Source organism: Desmodus rotundus, chromosome 2 (assembly GCF_022682495.2).
Source record: "Desmodus rotundus isolate HL8 chromosome 2, HLdesRot8A.1, whole genome shotgun sequence".
In the NCBI taxonomy this organism is placed as follows: Eukaryota; Metazoa; Chordata; class Mammalia; order Chiroptera; family Phyllostomidae; genus Desmodus; species Desmodus rotundus.
Window position 1 is genome coordinate 89,669,729 of NC_071388.1, and position 22,299 is coordinate 89,692,027.

Consider the following 22,299-nt stretch of genomic DNA (forward strand, 5'->3'; position numbering starts at 1 on the left):
TAAATTATGAGCTTCTTTGGCAAAACAGTGTATCACATGGAGAGTCCTCAAAGTATAAAATATGAGCAACTGAGTGAGCGTTTCTCTGTTAAGAAACCATACATACTGCTGGAATAACTGTATATGAATATGGAACAGGTAAACCTTGAACCCTATTCACACCATACTATGAAAATTAAGTCGAGATGTATCTTAGATCTAAACATAAAAGTTAAAGCCACAAAGTTTTTAGAAGAAAACAGTGAAATACTTTTGTGACTTGGGCACAGGCAGAATTTTCTGAAGTCAGTCACAGAAATCATAAAAAAAAATTGGTAAGTTAAACTCCATCAAAATTAAGAAATGCAGCCCACCAAAACATGCCGGTGAAAACATGAATAGGCAAGCTTAGGCAGGGGTAAGATATCAAAAAGTATATCTGACAAAAGACTAGTGTCCAGAATATATAAGTAACCTCCACAACTTAATAACCAAAAGAAAGAGTAAAAACACTGAACAGATGCTTCCCAAAGAAGACACGCAAACGGCCGATAAGTACAGGACAAACAGCTCGGCGTCCGCGGTCATCGGAAATTGCATAGGAAAACCCTGTGAGATGTTTTTACCCACTAACATGGCAAAAATTAAAAAGACTGAGAGCACCAAATTTTGGAGAAGATGTGAAGCAACCATACTTTGTTGATGAGAATGTACAATGGACCGACCTCTTTGGGGAAAGATTTGGAAGTTTCTTATAAAACTAAGTGTAAACCTACCATGTAATAGACCAATTTCACTCCTCAATATTTACCCAAGAGAAGTATGAATAAATGTCCACTAAAAGACTTGTGTAAGAATGCCCATAGCAGTTTTATTCTTAATATTAAAAAACTGGAAATAGCCTTTTTACCTATCACCAGGAAAATGGATAAACATGCTCCTGTATATTCATACAATGGAATACTATGCAATTATTTTAACAAAAGAACAAAGTGCGGATGCAGCCACATGGGTGAATTTCAAACCCATTTGCTGAAAGAAAGAATCTCATACCCAAGAATACATATTGCATGGCTTATATGAAGTTCTGGAACAGGCAAATTTAATGTATGGTAGGAAAAAAATCCATGTAATTGTTGCCTCTGAGAGGATGGGGGCAGGGAACGAAGGGGAAGGTGCATGCAGGAGCTCTCGGGAGTGCTGATAAGGTTCTATACCTTGATATGGGTATGGGGCATGTGTGTACATTTGTCAAAACTCAGCTGGTAGACGCTTAAGATTTGTGCGCTTTAGCGGACACAGGCATTACGCCAAAAGAAAACTTGAAAACAAATACAGAACCCTAGTGAATGGTATGCATACCGAGGTGTTTGGGGGATGCATATAGATGTTTGCAGTTGGAATTTGTCAGAAATGTGAGATAGATTGATGGAAGGGTAGAGTGACGGATTGACTGACAGATATGATGGGTAAATACACACAGTCAGACGTTACTGGTGAAACCTCGATGGTGGATACACTTACTGTGAATTTCTTCCAGTATTGCCGTGTTCTTGAAATTTTTTATGATAAAAAATAAAGAACCTATTAATGATTAGGCTTTTGATATTAGTTTTTAAGATCCTGTTCACATGCTTCTCTTCGGGGCTTGAGGCAAATAATCTCTGCCGGCACAGCAACCCTGAAAGTCCCGTCCTCTGCTGGGCAGGACAGCTCTTTGTCCCGGAAAGACACAGGAGGCCCATGAGGACAAACTCCTGGGTGCTTACGCTTTTACTGCACACTTTTGTTGCATTAAGGGAAAGGTTTTATTTCCATTTCTGGCTAACCCGTGCTCTCTGTTCTCCCTTCCCCCAACTCTCCTCCGTGTAGGAATCTTCCTGCCATCCTGGACTGGGTGAAAGCGCAGAAGCCTGGAGCCACGGGTGTCAACATCATCACGTCTGACTTCGTGGACCTGGTGGACTTTGCCACAACTGTCATTGAATTGAACGACCTCCTGCAGGAGGATAGAGCTTTTGCTAAATGCTGATTTAACTTTTTATTTATCTTAATGTGGAATTTGTTGATCCGGGCTGGAGATCTGAAGGGTTTTCTGTTAGGGTGGCTCCTGGGCAGTGGTGGTGAAGTAAGAGGAGGAGGGTGTTTTGCCCTCTCCTCACACAGCCATTTGGATGAAATTACCATCCATTTAATTGCATTTTCCCAATGAGACTTTTGAAAAACTTAAGTCTGTGGGAAGAAAGCATGTTTCGTGAGCTCAAGGCCAAGGTCTCCTCGATGGGTTGTGATGTTGAACGTAATGTAGAAACGGAGTCTCCAAGAACCACTGGGGTGTTGAATGTCTGTGCCCTAGTAGGCCTAGTTCCCTGTCGTCTTCCAGGATGTTGTGTTTCAGTCGGTGAGGAAACTGAACCAGAAAAACATTCTTGGTCAAAAGAATGGCTCCTTGCGGGTGTCGACTGCCCTGTGGGTGGCTCTAACGTCAAGCTTGGCCTTTGAAGGAAGAAAGGGCCAGGCACCGGTTCTCTCTAGACATGCTGAAGGTCACCACTTCTTTTCTCAGCGAGTTAGACATTCATCAGCGAGGTATTTCAGCCACAAGCTGTCCTTGCGTAGCGTGTGCTTGGTAACCGGTCAGCTCATTCTTCAGATAAACACTGCATACTGTCCTCGGTGTCAGAAATGTGTTTCCCAGTTTTAAAGCATTGATTCCTTTGTCTTTTCTTGGCCCTTTCTTAAACATGAAGGGAACAAGGATGCGAGACCTTTTCAGCGTGGGGCCCAGCGACAGAGAGACATGCATGTTTGTTGCACGCCAGACTTTTTTATTTATTTAATTCTGTGGCTTGTTCCAAAATGGCTGCCAGGTGAGCACCTGCATCATTTTGGCAGAGTCTTCTCTGGAGTGCAGTCTTCAAGCCAGATCTTGGAATTGCATTTCTTTGTTGTCTGCCTTGGACTCGGGTCTGCTCTGCGGGGCAGAACGCCTAAGGGGTCTGTGCCACCGTGGACGCAGACACAGGAGGCGTGGGAAAGTGCCATGGGTGTAGGGAGGGTGCTCCCAGTGGCTGTGGAGCCATTCCGTAACTCCTTGAAAACAAGACTACCTCGGGGACATTAGGGTGACTCGTGTGTCATCAAGCGAGAAATACCCAGTGTTGGAACATTTCCAGTTCATGTCCTGATTGTGCTACTTTCTGCAGGTTGTTTAAAGCTTACTAATCCACCGTATGAGGGCTTTGAAACTCGAGAGGGGATGTTTTTTTATTGATAAGAGGTGCTTATCTATAAAGAGCCCTCTTGTGTTTTATTTATTTATTTATTTATTTATTTATTTACTTATAGATTAAGTATCTTCAGTGCTTCTTACCTCAAGAGCACTCACAAAGGAGCTTCCTGAACTTTCTCATCCAGGCCTGATGCTGCCATGGTCTTCGTCCCTTAACAGGACCATGCCTCTCAGGTCTGTGAGTGACCTGTGACTCCGCTGTGGATGTCCCACTCCCTCAGTCAGGAGGGCGGGCAGTGTTCTTGTGTGAGTGTGGTCCAGATCTGAGAAGCCAGTCCCAAGCCACGCCCCGGGGCAGAGGATGAACTGGGTCATGAAGAACTCTCAGTTCTTCTGGAAGGTCCTCCAAAAGAGGATCGAAAAGGAAGCGGCTAGAAAGAAAACTGGGCATGGGAATGTGTGCTCTTCAGTGCTCCTAAGAACTGTCCAGGAATCCATAAGCAGGAGTTAGCTTCTGGATTCTTAAAGAGGAAAGGTAAACATGGAATCCTGGGTGGATGTGTGCGTGTCTAAAGATCATTGGACCACATCCCAGCAGTTCCGCATTTCTATTTTTTGATGCTCATTGCTGGGGGGTGTGCTAGAGGAGCTACTAAAAGCACGTGCACAGCCCCAACTCTGGGTCTTCCCGCCTTTACTCTCTGTGAAGTAATGTAAGCCCTGCCCTTTAGCTTCCACAGCTTGAGGAGGTCACAACACAAATGCCTCTGGGAAAATCTGGTGTGACTTTTCCTTTTCTTGCATCTGAATCCCTCTTCAAAGAGGTTCCTGGGACTTTATTGTCAAGTTCTTTAGGGCCTTCTATGGAAAGGAGTAAGGAAGTGAGTGCCTCACTTTCTCAATTTTCCTTCAATTCTGATATTAAACTCCAGTGACAAGCTCTGAAATCCCTGGCCTACCCTCAGGGTTTTATTTGTTGTTATTGTTTTATTTTGGCCTTGTTTTTAATTCATGGTCAATTACTAGGGACTAGACCACTTCCCTTCTTTAACCCTTTGTTACTTGGCAAAGAGATAAGGAGGCAAGAAGAGAATCCTTCTCTGTTTTATTTGAGCCTCAGCTTTGTCCAGGTGCTTGGTGCTATGAGGCCAGGTGTGTGACAGGTATCTACTCAGGATACCAGTGACACTCAGGGGCTGCTGACTGTTCAGTGAAATGTTTACTTGATTTTTTTCCTTTAGTTTTAAAATATATAGTTGCACTTGGGTTGTACCATTTAAGTGGACCTCAGTGTCTGCATGATAAAAGTCATTAAACACGACACAGAAAGCACAGACAGTGGTACCAAGGTCACGTGCGCGGAGTCCTGCTGTGCGAGGCGAGCGCAGGCACTCGCTCCTTCCTGCCGCTTTGGGTGGCCAGCCTGGCTTGCATTTTGAAATTCTGCGCAGGAGTTCCGGGAGATAGGAGGAGGGTTATTCACAGTTCACCCTGATAAACACCCTTGAATTAGCAAGATTTCCACCCCAAAAAGAGCTACTCAACAAATTATGAGGGATGTGTGCATTCTGCCCCTTGACATAAGGCCAGGCGGAGAGACTCGGTGATGGGACGGAGGGAAACAGGCTCTGCTCCTGTGACTCACTCTGCAGCTGCCAGCAATGGAAGTGCTGACCCAGCCATAGCACTGATTCTCAAAAATTCTGGGGGCCTTTCGGATCAAACAGTGTTATCGTATTTGCTCAGAATTAACTTCAAGATCAGCTGAAGAGCTACTGGATTGATCCAAAAGAAGACTGTAGTAGTCAGGGCCATAGTTATTCTGAAAAGTAGACTGAGTTTTTTATGCACTCCCGCATTCCCATGACATTGTGGCAAAGGGGACCATTACGGCTTTCAGTTAGATGAAAGCAGTGTTGAAAGGCTTGTTCTTGGAGCCTATTAGGGGTACCACTGCAGTTTCATGGGTACAGGAGATATTCTTAGGATTGGAGAGAGAAGTCAAGATAGAATGGGTAAAATGATAAATTATTGAGCATTAAAATTTGAAATTAATGGCAGGTCTAAAAGGGTCATGCCAAAAAAATATTATATATCTGCTGTGTCAGACTCTCTATTAATTAAACTTAATTACTTTCCTTAGTCCTGAGTCCAGATCCCTGCAGTTTTGAGAATCATTGTCACAGTTTAAAAGCAGGATTTTATATAAACTTCAAGAAAAGCACAAGATCTGGGCCCAGACAGTGATCAATCTTCAGAATCCTAGTTATTCTTTTATGGCCTCATATTCACATCACAAAGTTTAAGTTTCTGTTCAAGAAGAATGTAGTGGAGCATTCTGGAATTAAATGTGGCTTTGTGGTGAGTCAGGATTTTCTGTTTCTGTTCTTCTGAATCTTACCATAAGAAAGTGCTCCCCATCGAGCCATTATTGCAACCCAGACAACAGGTTTAGTGCAAAGCACACGGCCGGAGACTCTGACGGGCTGAAGACTGAAATGAAACCACCTGTTCTCCTGGGAAGCAAAAGGGCTGCAGAAATCCAGACCATCCGACAGAATTCGTTCATGCCACAGAGGAAGTTCTGTGATGTCCTTTACTGGCCGACTGTGGACATTTACCCTGAGGCTCCGTGAAACAGAACCAGCTAATGAATGAGGCACAGCCATGGGACCCTCTCCCCTGGCCGGGCAACAGAGAGATCCTGGGCTACATCTGCCCTGGTTCTGTCATCTGGAATAAAGATGCCATCTGCTACTTTAGTGCTGTTTCGCAAACCTTGGTCAAGTAGCTCCCCAAAATACCAGGCCCCCAATGGTGAGTAATTTAAATGCTCTATGTTAATGGGGTTGTGATTCTTCCTCATGTGGCGTGAGGGGAGAAATGCCACTTAGCTTCATTTCTTAAAGGCGTCCCTATTAGAGGTTGTCAATTCAATCCCATGGTCAAGGCAACTCATCAGTAGTCTAGAGGTATTTTCCATCTCGTTCCTTCTCACCTCCTTCAGAGAATACCACTTTCTCCCCTCGTCTCCTGGCCATCATCTGTCATCTGCTGAGGGCTATTAATTACAGGATGCTGACAGAACTTACAGTAAAAGGCATATACATTCAATGATGGCCAAGCACTCTCTTCTCAGAGTGGTTTTTGCTCCTCACTCTTCTCAAATGCATGACTCGGCACCCCTCCCCACTCCCACCCAACCATGAGAACTATACCTGATTGGAGCCCAGAACTTGGGGCCAGTACTTCATTCAGATATCAGGGGCTTGGCACACCCTTTGAGCCCAACGAGAAGCACAGCACTTTGAAAAGTCAAATAGGCCTTCGGTAGCTTTGGACATTTGCGGTTTTACATTTGTTATTAGTTTATAGCGCTAATAACACTTAGTCATGAATCTATAATATTAACATGATAAATCTTAGTCATATTCTAGAGACAGTGTTACTTTGCTGCTATTATACTTACTAATTTATACCCCAGTTAATAAGTATTACATACAGATTGTGTATGCATTGTTGTATTGTGTATGCATATATATATATATAAATATAGTGTACATGCCAACTGTAATACTTCGCTGATTAGCATTTTAAAAATACTGTAGTCCCCTCTTATCTGCAGAGGATATGTTGCAAGATCCCTAGTGGATGCCTCAAACTGCGGATAGTAGTGATAATAAACCCTATATATGCTATGTTTTTCCCTATACGCACATACCTTTTCACTTAAAGAAAGCACTTTATGGCCTCTCTCTGGCGTATCTGATTTGCCAGCATGACTACTCTTGCACTTTGGGGCCATCATTAAGTAAAATAAGGGTGAGGGTGACCTGAACACAAGCACTGCAGAACTGCGACAGTCAATCTGATCGCCTGGAAAGCTACTAAGACTCGCGGGCGGGCAGCGTGTGTGTAGCGTGGAGACCCCGGACAAAGGGACGAGCCATCCTGGGTGTGCTGGAGCTGGGCGGCTCGAGATTTCATCATGCTACTCAGAACTGCGCAATTTAAAACTGGTGAATTATTTATTTCTGGAATTTGACACTTTTTTGACTGTTGACCATGGATGACTGAAACCATGGAAAGCAAAACCTTGAATAAGGTTGGACTACTGTACAGAGATTGTCATAGTAAAAATGTGTCTTGGTAAATTCGGAGGGGGGTCCGTGAATCTGAAAACGCTCTATTAGAGATTATATTTTGTCCTCTTTGCTTGTTTATATTACAGTGCATGCTTTTTGCTAAATTAAGTAAAATAATAGTAAATTATACCAGTTTTAAGGTTAGAATTAAATTTTCACATATATACTGCTTGATATGCTGAAATGTATTGGGTGGCATAATTATCTTATTCATATACATTTCACTTGGCTTCCTTCCTCTAGGAAGTAATGATTCGAATATATCTCTCTGCTTCTGTCTTGTGACCTGAGTCATACTGCTTAATTCAAACTGAAGCATAATCAAGCCAGATTACCTCATTTTAACTGTGAAAAAGTTCAATAGATATGATGATATGATGTCTTTTCTTGTATTTGATTTGAACTACCTAAATAAGCTTAAATCTAATAATAAATATGGAACTTGAGCAGACACTTCTCCTTTGTTTGTATGCACATTTTATTACTGGCCATATAAGTACTCGAGTAACTATTCCCCTTAGTAGTAGGGGTGGGACTTTGCGCCCTCCCCTCCAAACAGCACCCAGCACAATCCCTCCCACACGGCTGACTGTGGTTAGCAGTGAAGGGTTTAGCAAACATCAGTTACAGTAATGTAATACAAAGCGGATAAATTCAGACATTGAATGGAAAGTTGCAAAATCACTGAACATTAACTGCTCAGAGAGTGGGACTCATGCCACGGGTGGTAGGCGAGTGTGGGGCAGAAGGTGGCCAGATCCTTGAATAACGTTGATATCATTAATCACTCATTCTGATTATACAAAAGGTGAGTCTTCGCTCGGTGATGAAACCTCTCTAGCCCTTGTTTATCTAGCAAATACAGAAAAGACAATAGTATCCAGCTAAGATTTGTTATCACTTTGTTTGTATTGTATTTTTCCTAAGGGAACTTTCTGCACATTTCCTGCGGAAGTCCACACTCAGATCATCCTCTCTCCACGTTGTCCTGTGCTGCAGCTTAAACGGGGCACCAGGAGAAAGCTGTGGAGTCACTCAGTCACACAGGCCTCTTGCCGGGTTCACAGGGAACGCAGAGAGCAAACCCCATTTCTTAACTTGGAAAGTGATTGCTTTCCTGTGAATTCCTGAGGTGAAGATGCCTGAATATCATGGATTTTTGTTGTGTTTTTTTTCCAAAGGAATTCTTCTTGCTCAGCAGTATGCTTCTTTGTTTACACCTCTGCAAATCTGCTCACTGTGAACAGAGGAGTGTGATTATTTTTAAGACTTGAAAACTTTGCCTCTCAGAGAGGATGGGAGGGCGCAGGGAGGGATGGTGGCCAAAGCCCGCGTGCCTCAGGCCTTGCCCAGGATGGCCTGGAAAAGCACCACTAAAACAGAAGTGCTGGTCAGACCAGGGTGTTTGCACAGCTGGGCAGTGTTTGGGGACAGCATGGGTGGGGAAGGGGGACACAAGTGTCAGCCTCTGTCTGGTAGCATTGTGTGATTTTGAGAAGCCCTAGGCAAGCAGATGGCTTTAATCTAAGGGGTCCGAAGAATAGGGTTTATTCCATGGAGAAAGGCTCTGAGAAGCAGAGCTCTTGCTGCAAAAGGAGGCCACTGAAAGCTATTCTTTGTTGAACCTGAGACCTTCTCTCCTTTTTGGCCCAAAGACTTTGCTGCCCTGACTCTCGCTGGATATGAGCCCAATCTGGGCTCAGGAATTCTCATCTGCAGGCCTCCCTGAATTATAAGGAGATCTGGAAGAAGACGTTGGATTGCCTTTTGCCAAGGCTGCTCTCACCAACAAACTTGTGGGCATAACTAATTTGCCACCCATCAGAGGGGTTAGTGGACTGTTTCCGGGGGGGCCAGAGTGCCCTGAAATGACACACATAATTTTAGATGTATGTGCACTTTTTTTCTGTTAGAGGCTCCGTAACTTTCATCAGATTCTCAAAGAAATCTATGATCTTAAACAGTTGAAAAGCAATGCTTTTCAAGTGCTTGTGAGAACGATCACCTAAATGTTGGTAAGTGAGCAGAGATAGCTAATTAGCACCAGAAAGCTGTGGTCCGTCCTGTTAAAAACAATAACTAAATTAAGACATTTATTTATTGACTACAGATGCTCTTATTTAAGAGGCAAGTTTGGATAGAATAAGATAAAAAGGAACTACCTAAGCCAACTCCACAGGATCCTAAGGGATCGTGAGGAGGGCTCTAGCAGGAGAGGGTGGTGGCAGAGCCCGAGAAACCAGGCACCTGGCAGATGGGGACAGATGGCTGGACCCTATGCACAGATCTGAGCACACACCTCAGAGGAAGTGGGTCCACGGCACCTTCTTACACAAGGGCAAATAGGAGAGTGAAGGGTCCCGAAGTTACATCACATGAGAAACTGGGGAGATTGAGCTTGGAAAAGAAAGAAGCAAAGTGACAGTATCTTCAAATGTTTTCAAATTGTTACATGACTGAGGTTTTAGACTCTTACGATTTTAGATGAGGAAGGGGCCAGAGTACATTTGTCCAGGCACTAAGGTCACAGGAGAGAAAACTGAAAGCCAGACTGACCGGCCTAACGCAGAGCTGGGACTAGAGTCTGGGCTCTGAGTCCCTTCCCAGTGTCCTTTCCCATCATTTCCAGCTGCCTAAGTGCCTGATGGGCAGAGAAAAGCTGGAACCCACGAGCTGCCATTATAAGATGGGAGAGCTTCGCTGAATAAAGAGTGTTCCTACATGATAGATGTGAGAGAGTGAGCTCACCACAAAGAGTATTTCTGCAAGTGGGTGTTTCAGTTTGCTATTACTGATACAACAAATTATCACAAATTCTGTGGCTTACAATAACACAAATGTATTGCCTTTCAATTAGCAGTCAAGTCTAAACTGGGTCTGCAGAGCTGGGTTTCTTCTGGAACGTCTAGAGGAAGATCCCTTTCCATGCCTTTTCAGCTTCCAGAAGCCACCTTCCCTGGCTCGCAGCCCTTTCCTCCATCTTTAAAGCCAGCAGCATAGCATCTCCCATCTCCCTCTGACTCGGCTTCTCTCATCACGTCTTCTTTGATTCTAATATCTTAAGAGGACATCTAGGGTACATTGGGCCCACCTGAACAGTCCAGGATAGTCTCCCATCTCAAAATCCTTCCCTTCATCACACCGGCAAAGTCCTTTTTACCGTGTAAGGTGACATATTCTCGTGTTCTGGGGATTAGGGCATGGACATCTTGGGGGCTTTTATTCAGCCTACCGCAGAGTAAATCATGGAAAAAGCGTCCATACTGGTACTGATTTTTGAGCAGACTTGAGTTCAAATGATGACTTCAGTACTGACTTTCGAGCAGACTTGAGTTTGAATACTGGCTTTAGCACTTAGTTACATGACCATTATCCCTTTGAGCCTCTACTTCCTCATCCACAAAATGGATGTTATTATGAAGATTTGTGGCATACATATAAAATGCCTAACATATGTAACGCACTCACAAAAAATGGCAGCCATATTTGTTCAAGGAACTTCCACATGATTCTCACCAGACAGAAATCCACTAGAAGAAACTTTGTTACAAAATGTGAGATTTGATAAAGTGACCTCCAAATTCCCTTCTGAGATTGCTAAAATTGAAAGGAATGAAATAAAAGGGAGTTTATTCCTGTTTATACTTACCTACATCACAGACCCAAATGCAAGGAAATTTCTTTTCTGGATAGCCAAGAGACACTGCTCTTTGCCTCCCTCAGTTCTGCTCTCTATTTTTGTCACCAAGCTCTCTGGTCAGATTTGAGCAGGACTAAGAGCCTGGGCTGGTGTGCGATGATTGGCCAGACCAGGCAGCTGAGACCAGCGCAGGCTCCCTCCTTCACATCTGTCAACATACCTGGCTGCAAGCAAGTTACTGCCCGTGACCACTGTCTGCAGGAGCCAGCGTGAGCAGCGAAGAAAATGGAGGAGAACACCTCAATTTTGTAGGAAATTTTGGAGAAAAGTAGAAGCCCAATGTAGATGCTTCTTCCCAACATCCCAAACTCTTCAGCAAGACTGGAATAATCGTGGGGTATCACTGCTAAGTCAAGAAGGAAGCTGAGAAAAGACTTTGAGTTGAATTCAGCCATCAAGGTAGGTGATCTGTCTGGTCACAGGCCCTTCTCTCAAGATTACAAAACAAGCATTTTTCCCAGCCTTGTAGCCAGAGTGTCCAGTGATGGTCTACCGAGGGAATGCGTTAGATGCGGCCGTGTGTTGGGAGAATTCAGTCATTTGTCCAACAACATGTCCTGGAAGTGGGCTCTGTTTTTCTTCCATGTCTCGTCTCTGAAAATTGTTGTCGTTCTACAAAATTGTTCAAACGTTTGGAAAGTATTTTATCTTTCATTATAAAAAAAATCACATTTGTGATTTGTTTAAATTTTTCTATCATTTGGGTTCCGCAAAACATGGCTTTGTTCCAGAATTTTGCTTGCATGAATTCTTTCCTCTCTCAAGATATACCAGAGAGGACAGTTTACATATATTTCTGAGGAGCACTCTGTTCCCGCAGAGGGCCGTCAGCCTAAAATGATAGGATCTCTTGGGCAGGCTTGTGCATTTTTCCGCTTTGGAACCTAGGGAGTTAAAAGTCTTAAAACTGCTGGAGCAGAATCAAGCCTGTTTACCTAAGCTTATCAGCCGGGCAGCAGATCAATCATTTACTGACACAGGGCTCTTTCCTTCCTTTGACCAGGACCACCGAAGCCCTCGCCTGACTGAGTGTCCCTATAGAATAGACACCAGACTACGTAGCAGACGCCCTTCTCTGACGCTCTAGCCCTTATTCTTTTCTGAGCAAAGCTTTATCTGAGGAGTAGGAAATGCCACAGGAATGCTCCCATCTCCACAACAAACAAACATGAACGATTCTCTAGCACAAACTGGATACCTAATATCACCTGGGACATAGGAGCCTGTGGCTTTGGGGGAGCTTTCTCTACCACTGGAGGTCTATGAAAAAGGAATAGACTAACTATAGCAAAAACTATTAAGTGATTTTTGAGTAGGAAAATATTATTAAGTAATCATCAAAAACCATGGATTTTTCCTTCCAGTCTACACATTCTGGAAATATGTTATTTTTAATGAACATTATCCACTCTTCTTTAGGTCTGAATATAACTCCTCTAGAAATGTTGTCATACTGTATCACATAACTTGTCAGGTCTTTGCAATATTTTCTGGCTCTTTTAATTATTAGAGGCCTGCTGATAGGGAAGTCCTATTTTTCTGAACTCTCTTTGGGAAGGGCTTGGCCCATGTATTAGACAAGGTAATGATTGGCACTACTTCTGTCAATCATTTATAAAACTGAAGTGAATCCCCTTTGGTGAGGTTTGTGGCTGGAATTTTTATGTGGCTCAGGCAGTTAACTAGAGGCTGAGCTGAGGCCGCCACACAGTGAGGCACAGGCACGAACCCCATGTGAGATTTTGAGCGAGTCTGCAGCTAACTCCCAGGAATGTGGTAGAGAATTATGGAAAACTGGTAGATTTCTGTGAAGGCACAAAGTCCTGTCTGGCCAGTTTCCAGACAATGTCTGTAGATATGCAAGTGATGGGGGTGGTGTTGAAGAGGGGGAAGGGTGTCAGGGCATTCAAATACATTGGCCAGAGTCTCACCCAATATTGCAGGCCCCTTGGGGCAGACGCTCAGGTCTTACGGGTTCTTTCTGTGCAGCATCTGGCTCAAGACCAAAACACTGGTGACCCCTGAGAGTATATTGTTTTCCTTCCCATTTCATGAAAACTGGATATTAAGTGGGGGAAAAGGAAGACTGTATTTGAGTTTGACTAGACTAGATAGATATTATTCCTTTTACGTATTGGGAAGTTAGAAACCAGAAGTTAATTAATTTGCCCAGGTTTGCAATTAGTCAGAGGCTGCACTAGGATTCTACTCAGCCCTGCCTCACTCTCAATCTACTGCTGTTCTCATGTAGCCACGGAGTTAAGCACATGGAGGAGCATAAATTGGAATGGGGGTTCACTGAGGGAAGCAAGGCTGACTAACGAAGTCAGAGGTTCTCACCTGGGCCCTTGGATGTGCCATACCCAAGCCCTGGGTAGAGGTAAAATGTTGTTTTGAGACCTTGTGTTTTTCCCTCTTTATTCTGAAAAGGACAGATGTGCATAAAGTTCAGGCAGGGTCAACAGCTTAGAAAAAGGGACTCGGCGCACTTGGTGATGCAATCCCTGTTTGTGATGCCTTTGCTCTCATACTCTTAGGTATGTGCCATACCCTTGGATGTGCCACACCCGGGCCAGCTGGGTACCACTATAACAAAAAGACCAGCATTGGACTAGACTTGACCTTCTTTGAGAGGAGGCAGGGGAAGGAACAGGCGGGGAACAACAGGAAGTGTTCCTAGGGGTGGCAGTCACTGGAGTCTTCCTAATAATCAGGCATATTTTCTAAGTAAACCCAGGCAGTTTTCAGGCTAGATCTCTGCCTCCTTATATTCCAGACACTCAAATCTATGAGCCCAGCTAAAGTACAACAAACATCTGAACCACTTCCAGGGAAAGAAATTACACCATCCCAAGCCTTATCTGGGAACTCAAGAATTCAATTGCTATTTCCTTTCACCTCAGCTAATATCCACTCCTCTTAATCCAAGGGACTTGGGCAGAAGAAGGCGGAAAGCAAGAGGAGCCATCAACACACTATTGTATCATAGTTTCCAGTACCTGAAACCCAAAGAGACACATGTTAGCTTACAGTCCAAACGGCTCGTTGGTGTCATCTAGGAGGTAAATGAGTAATGTGCAGAAACAAGCCTTCCTCCGCTCCCCACCCCAGTTTCACTCTTGATCCAATGCACGCTAAAAATCCCATTAGCTGCCTGGCAGAAATTTCAAAGCAGTCACAATTCCTGAGCATTTACAAAATCAAGATAAAGAAATGCCATGTGAAATGTAGTTGGCTAAACATTTCTGAACAAATGGTTTCTTTTTTTTTTTTTTTTCCACTGACCTGCCTCACACATACCTAAGAGTACGAGAGCAAAGGCATCACAAACCGGGATTGCATCACCGAGTGCGCCGAGTCCCTTTTTCTAAGCTGTTGGCCCTGCCTGAACTTTGTGCACATGCTGTCCTTTTCAGAATAAAGAGGGAAAAAATGAAGCTGAGATACAAGGCCTCATAACAACATTTTACCTTTACCCAGTGCTTGTTATGATCAGGAAAGAAACTACTGCCTTTTTACCTACATTTTTTCCTTTAACTCCTAGATCAATTTTATGCCCCTTGTCTAAATCACAGAGCTAGTAAGATGAGGTGAAATTTGACTTGGAGTCTGTTGGACTCCAAAGCCTACATTCTTTAGCACTCTGTTCTGGGAAAAATTACCAACAGCATCTATGCAGTTTGTGTTCTACATGAAAAAGGGTAAGCAGTGCTTTCTAAGTTATTCGTGTGGATCCTCAAAGTATACATTCATTGCCTCCTCTGCAGGTGTTCTTGATCCTGTACAAACATAAGACTCAGCCTCACAGTAATTTTTGTCTCATCCAGGAAAGTTTCCACAAAACACACATACACACAAGCATACCACACACGTGCACACACTAACAATTACCCATAGGTCAGCAATTTGATCCCTTTCTGAAGCTGTGAGGGGAAGTTATTCTTATCTTCTGGTTTACAAACATTGTTTTGTTTGTGTATTTGATTTTAATATAACATAGAAACATATACATTTTGCCAGGATTTTTTACAAGTTTATTTTTGCTGTCAAGTTTCTGTCTTTGAGAAAACTAACAATGCCAAAACTTTCCCATATGGTTTTATTTAACCTTTCTAGCAACCCTGTAAGGGGAGTGTCATTTTCAGATGGTATCTTTTCAGATAAGGAACCTGAGACGCAATCAAGATGAGTACCCTTCTCAACATCACTCAGCCACCAAGTCCCACAGGTAATGGGACTTGTGGGTAATGTGGGTGATGTTGTTGCTCTAACCATTTTCATTGAGTAATGCAAGTGAAGACACTAATTGTTACTTAATAAAATCTGCTTTAAAGGTAAAAATCTTTCAAGCCCACATGCCCATGATCTATGTAAGATAGCAAAGGAATTCTTGCTGGGAGAAAAAGAAGAAACCACTGTCCTCTACTGTGTCACATGCCTGTGGGACAGGATGCATGGGTTGGCATTAAAGAGGCCCCTGGAGCACCTCGATAGACACAAACACTCTCTTGGTTAACTCTAGAATCAAACAGAGGTCTTGTGGGCCAAGCAGTTGCCAAACGGTAGGACACCTAAGGAAGTCCTCCCGCAGATTGGGAATCCATCATGGGTGCAGGCCCAATCCCTACAGAAACCGACTGAAGTTACAGGGGGAATTGTGGTGCCTGTGAATGCTGTTTCAGGCCTGACATGCTCTGAGGAGCCCTGAGCCCTGCATCAGCTGTGCACCTAGAGGGCACTAGGTGTTTCTCACTCTTAGTGCTTCCCTGGGAGCCACTCCTGGCTGGCTGCCTGCACCTCCATCCCATATGGCATCCTTGTTGTCTGCATCCTTACTTTGGGGTTAATGTGCACCTTTGTCACACATTTTGTCCCCATTTCTGTGAACTCAGAGGCTCTAAGGACCTTGGTACAGGAGAACCCATAAACTCTGGGCTGTGAGCACCCAGAGAGAAAGGAAATCATGTGCTTGCCCCTCACCAAACTGAAAATCGTTCCCCTTCTCTCTACAGTTCCAAGGTCAAGTTTCCCATGGGAGCAGTTAAGGAACTGAAGGTCGCAAAAAACTGGCAATTCACTGTCCCTTGGAGGGGTTCCCAGAAAGCAAAATGAAAATGAAATTGTTTTTACATAAGACCTCTGAGTGTGGAGGGTAGGATTCAAACAGTCTGGATTTGCTGTTTCACTGTGCACTCAGGTACCCCCACAAAGCTTAGTAATTTCTTTGTAAAGCCAAAACAACATAAAAAATACTTCCTGAAGAGAACTCTAGACAGAACTCTTTTTTTGTCATTGCTGAACTGTTTTCAAGGCTTCATTTCTTTTTTTTCTTTTTCTTTTTATTTTAGAGAGGGAAAGAGAGGGAGAGAAAGAGGGAGAGAAACATCAGTGTGTAGATGCCTCTTGCATGCCACCTACCTGGCCTGCCACCCACCTGGCCTGCCACCCAGGCATGTGCCCTTACTGAGAATCAAACCTGTGACCCTTTGATTTGCAGGCTGGCACTTAATCCACTGAGACACACCAGCTAGGGCTCAAGGTTTCATTTCTTAAGGTAAGTCTTGCATAGTGCATTCAGCTGGAACTCTTCTGTATTTCTGTGTAATGATGGCTTTCATCCATGGAGCCTACTGCGATCTTAGTGGATTTCACAAGATGAGAGGCTGAAAACTCGTAGTGAGTATATGAACAGGTTACAAGAGAAGAGAAAACCCAGGGGCCAACCAGAGATGTTGCAGTGACTGAGCAGGTGGCGGGCTTCTCTATGACCCGGGGAAAACCAGTACCTTTATCAGATTCTACCAGTTCTGAGGAGATGTAACCTTCAAGTTCAGACATATTTATTCCACAAAATTTAGCTCTGCTTCCCAGATAGGAATCTTAAATATAGGCAAGATCCAATGGCTAGACTTCCCCAAAACTCCTGTTGTCTATCAAAATTCATCTCATTTTGTTTCTCTCTGCAAAGTGGAAATGTCCCTGATAAGAAGTGTTATTATAGAACATTGGTAACATGCCGTCCAAAAGATAGAACATAAAGCACAGCCCAAAATAGGCATCCTGGTCTGGCTCTGCCATTGCCTTGGTCCGTGAGTTGGTTCCAATTTTTAAAATTCTTGGTGGTGACTCGGTTTCAAGAAAGGACGCATCCTCACTGTGAATAACCACAAATATTTATTGATGAGTGATCCTCAGTTCTGCCATAGTCACCTACTCTTTCCCAGAAACATGTTAGACACTGTTTTTGAAACAAGATTAAATAATCTTGAAGGTTTTAAGCTTACCAGGTAAACTAAACCAGTCTCTTTAGAGTCCCATGTGTATGTGTGTGTGTGTGTGTGTGTACTTTTAATTATTTTTACAATACCCTGAAGATTACAAGCTCTCAATAAATGTTAATGTGTGGTGATAAATTGATAATTGACTGTAAATTTAGCATAGAAAGTGATTTTTTAAATTTCCAGGGGTGACTAAAGAGCTAGGAGCCTTAACCTGTGGTGCGGAAGGAGCCGTGCATGAGGGTCCTTGTTCTTCTGCCGTCGGTAACAGAGCGGTTTAGCAGAGAGGCGATCACACATGCCAGCCACGCAACAAAAACTGAGCAAGTCACTTCAGCTATCCTGGCCCCAATTTCCTCTTTTTCAAAATAGAGACTACGTGGCTTCATTGTTTTTAAGTTCTACTCTAGTTTTAACAATCTGTCTTCTGTGAAAAACTAGAAAAGTTAAGATCAGAAAGTTCTTTTAAAAATTAAACACAGAAATGGCTTTTATCTTTGGAGCCATCATCCCTATCTCTTAGGTAAATGACCTTCAGGCAATAAAACACTGCTAAAGAGATCTTAGAAGTGTAACCTTGAGGTTGTTATAAACTGGAGATGCTGGACATCAATCTGTGCCAGAGAAGGAGCCCACTCAGCTGGGAAATGCGGGGAGCCACATCTGAGCTGCCTCATCCAGCTGTGATGCTGGCACCGACACCCAGCTTTGCCACACCTGCGTTTCACTAATTCAAGCTCCAGCCAGCAGGCAGTCATGACTATTATCCTCCCTTATAAATAAACAGAGGCCCTTAGAGGTGACGTGACTTGCCCAAGGTTACAGAAACACAGCAGTGAGTCAGATGGAACAGCGTGAGCTTGGCAGGGCAGGAGGGGGTGTTCGGGGAGCGGTTTCAATGACATAAACAAAAGGTGGAAGAATGAGGGACAAATCCGTGCTTCCTCTGAAGTTCACATGCCATCAGTCAAGGACCGCAGAGGAGCTTCAAGTTTGCTTTGGACCCTGAGAGCCCCCCTGTGGTCCTGCCTCTCCCTAAGCCCCTCAGCTGCCCCACCCAGGGTTACTCACCCAGGTTGTTGGTAATTGGTTGCCTGTTCTCATGCCCCTTCTTGTAAGCTTCATGAAAGGCTATTTGCAATGAAGAGAAGGCACAAGGAGGAAGAAGAGTGCATCAGGGATCTTCCCTGAAGCCCTGGTTCTCCTGACTTCCCGCTTTATTCTGCAGAAATGAGTGGTCATCAGAATGACTGACAGAATTACAGCATTCCATTCCAAGGGTTGGTATTTTTTTTATTGTTCACCTCTGGGATTATTTCACTACTCTCTGCTCTACTCCCATAAAGAGGAAAGAATAATGCTCAGTTGCTGTGTATGAAAGACAGCGGCCTAGGGCAATACTGCTCACAGGAAACTACTCATTGCACCAAGAACCAAGGCAGGACTGAAAGTTTTAGTAAAAAGTGTAGCGTCGTGGCCCACACCGCGTACTTTATCACCCCAGACCCATGCCCAGGAGCTCTCAGGCTTGAAGAACTACTCTCACACGTAACTGCAAAGAACCTCTGATCCAACCAGAAAAACACCGAAAGAAATTGAGCATAAACGGTCTTATGTCTCAGTCACATTCAGAGGCTGCCTCACCTTACTGTCAATTTTTGTCCCTTTTTAGATATAAGACAGAGAAACACAATATTAATTTTATCACCAAGAGGTACTGGTAATTTTCCAGGTGATGGAGGAATGTCATGAATTCTTTAAGAAGAGTCTGGTTTCCTGGCAGGGCCCCCAAATGACTTTCTGTTGCACTAAAAAAAGTTTTAGTGCAACAGAAAGGTCTGAGTTTTTGCCCTTCTTGGTATTCACTCGATTCCTAACACCTAATCAGCTTACTAGTCTCTTGAGAGATGAGCAACCCAATGTATAATGTTTACTTGATACTGTACACAACTGTATTGGCTGTACTCACTTTCTGGTCACAAAAACAAACAACCACTGAAAGTCACCCTTGAGTTGCCCATCACATACATTCAATTAAAGTGGGAAAAGAAGAGGATAGGCTTATGTTTCCACCATGCGGTACCTCTTCCTGAGGCCAGAGAACTAAAATGGCCCATGATTCCAACAATCATTATCAATGTCAAACTTAACTCAGATACAGATCTTAACATACACCCATAAAGTTTAAAAAAACAGGTAAGGTGCTGAAACATGGCACAGTCCCGTACATACTCCAATGCTAAGGACCAAATGACCGAGCGCCAGTTGGCACCTTTAAGACTTCTTTTACAGGGGCAGTGAGCACACCATCGTTTCTTAAATTAAACTGAATTTCTAATACTGGAGTGGATTCTCTAGCTTGCCAGTTTTCTAGCAGGAAAAAGAGCGTTTCAGAGCATGAGGCAATATGGAACTGTTTTTCTATATAGCTCTCATAGAACTGTCTGGCCACATGCACTCCCACCCACAGTCTTCCTCGGACCATTAGTAGTCAGGGGAGTTGGAGCCCGTGGGTGTGCCATCTGTGCCCAAGACTCCGCCAGACAGGAAAGCCAGGGAGAGGCATAGCCAGTAGGGGCTTCTCAGAAGATGCAGGACTGCGCCTGATAATGCGTTTCTCACTAAGCCAGAGGTAGGTAGGCAGCATCTTGAACAGAGGCGCTTTCATGCCATAAATCTTCAGGCACTTGGGGGCACTGAGTGTTTTCCTGCAATTGCACTGGAACAAAACTAATTTATAGGTTGTGTGTGTGTATGTGTGTGTGTGTGTACAATGCACAGAAATAATTTTGATATGAGAAACATTTGATCGATTTTGCTTTAAAAAAATCTCTTCTGGACTATTTCTGAGTGTGAGTTACACAAAATCTTGGCACTTTTTTAATTTCTGGAATTAATTTAGCAAATAACTGTCCAAATCATGGACCTTAAAGATATCTATTGATACTATACCCCTTTCTATAAAATCACTATGACACATTTTGATCATTTTTAGAAAAGGCAAACTACATTTTGGCACGAAAAGAATCTTTGGCATGTAAAAAATTCTTTAGATATGCCAAAATAAATCTCAGACTTGGTCAATTATACTGAATTTCAGATGCCTTCAAGTAACTCTTTTTTTTAAGGATTTTATTTATTTATTTATTTTTAGAGAGAGGGGAAGGGAGGGAGAAAGACAGGGAGAGAAACATCAATGTGTGGCTCCCTCTTGCATGCCCCCAACTGGGGACCTGGCCCTCAACCCAATCTGCCCTGATTGGGATCGAACCGGTGACTGTTCGGTTTGCAGGCCAGCATTCGATCCATTGAGCCACACCAGCCAGGGCTCTTCAAGTAACTCTTGGAATGCTAAATTTTGTATCCCATTACCACCTTATTTTACATGATCTTATAGATAAGATTAGCCCATAAATTTCAAGTAAACTTATCAATAGATACAGTGGCCTAGCCATTATTTGGTTACATTATGAGTTTATCCCAGTCTCCAAACATACTCCAAACATTTCCTCTATTCTGCAGATACCCTCTCTGACCCTCTGTAGCTATGCTGAATCTTTTGCTATTCTCCTAAGGGATTATCTGAGAGTCACCATTTTCCTCTTTTAACCCCTATCTGATATGCCTCCAACTGGGATACTACTATTTTTCACATGCATTTATATCAGAAGTGATTAATTTCCACTTTCCCCAAGCCGAGTTCATAATAGCATGCTGGAATGAAATATTTTCCATTATTCTAACAGAGGGCCAATATAAAGACATTTATAGAGTGCCTAATACATGTTTGACACTATGCTAAGTGCTACAAAGATGAGTATCTCACAGTTCTGCCCAAAGGAAGACCAACATCTCTTAGAGGAGAGGGACCGGTTAGGAGTCAAGGCAGCATTGTGTGAGGCCACAAGGGTGACAGCGACTGAACACAGCACAGGAAAGAAGTAGATGGATGCTCAAGACGACTTTCAGAGAGGTTCAGGTCCAAGTGGTGTTTTTAAAAAAGAAATTAACATTTGTGTCCCTCCTTTTCTAAGAATTCAGACTTTGAAGAGAGGCTGCTTCTTTTTAGGAATGTGTCTGAATGTCCTAAGGACGCAAAAGTACCGTAAAGACAGTAGTGGAGGTATGACTGAGGAAGTTTTGATTGCCTGGAGAAGGCAAGTCATAGAAGGGGCTAGAGAGATCCTTCTCATTAACTGGTGGAAACAGAAAGAGCTAAGACTTCACCCTGAATCAGAACCTATGCCTAATTCACAGCCCTTGAAACATGGGCCTTAATTTAGAACCATTCTCTGAACGTCTCACACGCCCTCACAAACTGGTGACTTTTGCCTGATGGACAGTCTTGCTATAAATCTAATCACTACTCAGTTATGATTTGAATTGCATTTATCCTGGGAGCAAGTTTAAACAGACATAAAGGACAAAGAACAAAACACTGGAGAAATTGCTGTACTCTCTTCTGATGTCAGCAGCTGATAGCAATTAGAAAGCTTAGAGTTGAAGAATAGAGCTGACCTACTCAACACTCATCCCAACAGCCTCCATTAACATCCAAATCCAACTCCGACTTTCATGCCACACATTTTAAGCAGGATACAAGCCAGAAGGGCAAGCTTAGTAGCTTTCAACCTAACATGGCTGTAAATCCTTCTTAAGTTAGCTTAGGTAAGTATTTCGTGTGCAAGTGAAAACTTTCACCTCTTAAACCATTCCTGTTTCCTGAAGTTGGGCTAAAAGATTACTGAATGCCTAATGGACCAACTTTTATCCTGGTTTCATTTTTTTCATCCACTGGAAAAAAAATATGTACAAGTAAACTAGAATAGATTTGACTATATGAATATTTAAAACTTCTTTTACCAATATTATGAGCAAGGGTAAAAATAGAAATAGTGATCCTGGAAAGTATATTTGCAACATAAATAACATGGAAAATATTACTATTCATAAAGAATATTTACA

At 43.2% G+C, this 22,299-nt stretch overlaps 2 protein-coding genes across 10 annotated transcripts in view; both read left to right on the forward strand.

Moving 5' to 3' along the window:
- Positions 1-7,796, forward strand: part of PLCXD2 (phosphatidylinositol specific phospholipase C X domain containing 2) — a 47,515-nt gene extending 39,719 nt beyond the window's left edge. Inside the window, exon 4 of the mRNA XM_024578194.3 lies at positions 1,852-7,796. Coding sequence (XP_024433962.1) covers positions 1,852-2,011 — 160 coding nt within the window. The 3' untranslated portion in view covers positions 2,012-7,796. The remainder of the gene's footprint in view (positions 1-1,851) is intronic.
- A 3,425-nt stretch (positions 7,797-11,221) lies between these two features.
- PHLDB2 (pleckstrin homology like domain family B member 2) overlaps positions 11,222-22,299 on the forward strand; it is a 227,376-nt gene continuing 216,298 nt past the window's right edge. For 5 of the 9 annotated variants that reach the window (XM_045185834.2, XM_045185835.2, XM_045185837.2 and 2 more), the window contains exon 1: positions 11,223-11,455. The gene's annotated coding sequence lies outside the window, so the exon portion shown is untranslated. Of the gene's footprint in view, positions 11,456-22,299 lie in introns of all 9 variants that reach the window. The other 4 variants (XM_045185828.2, XM_045185829.2, XM_045185830.2 and 1 more) reach the window with 1 other exon arrangement.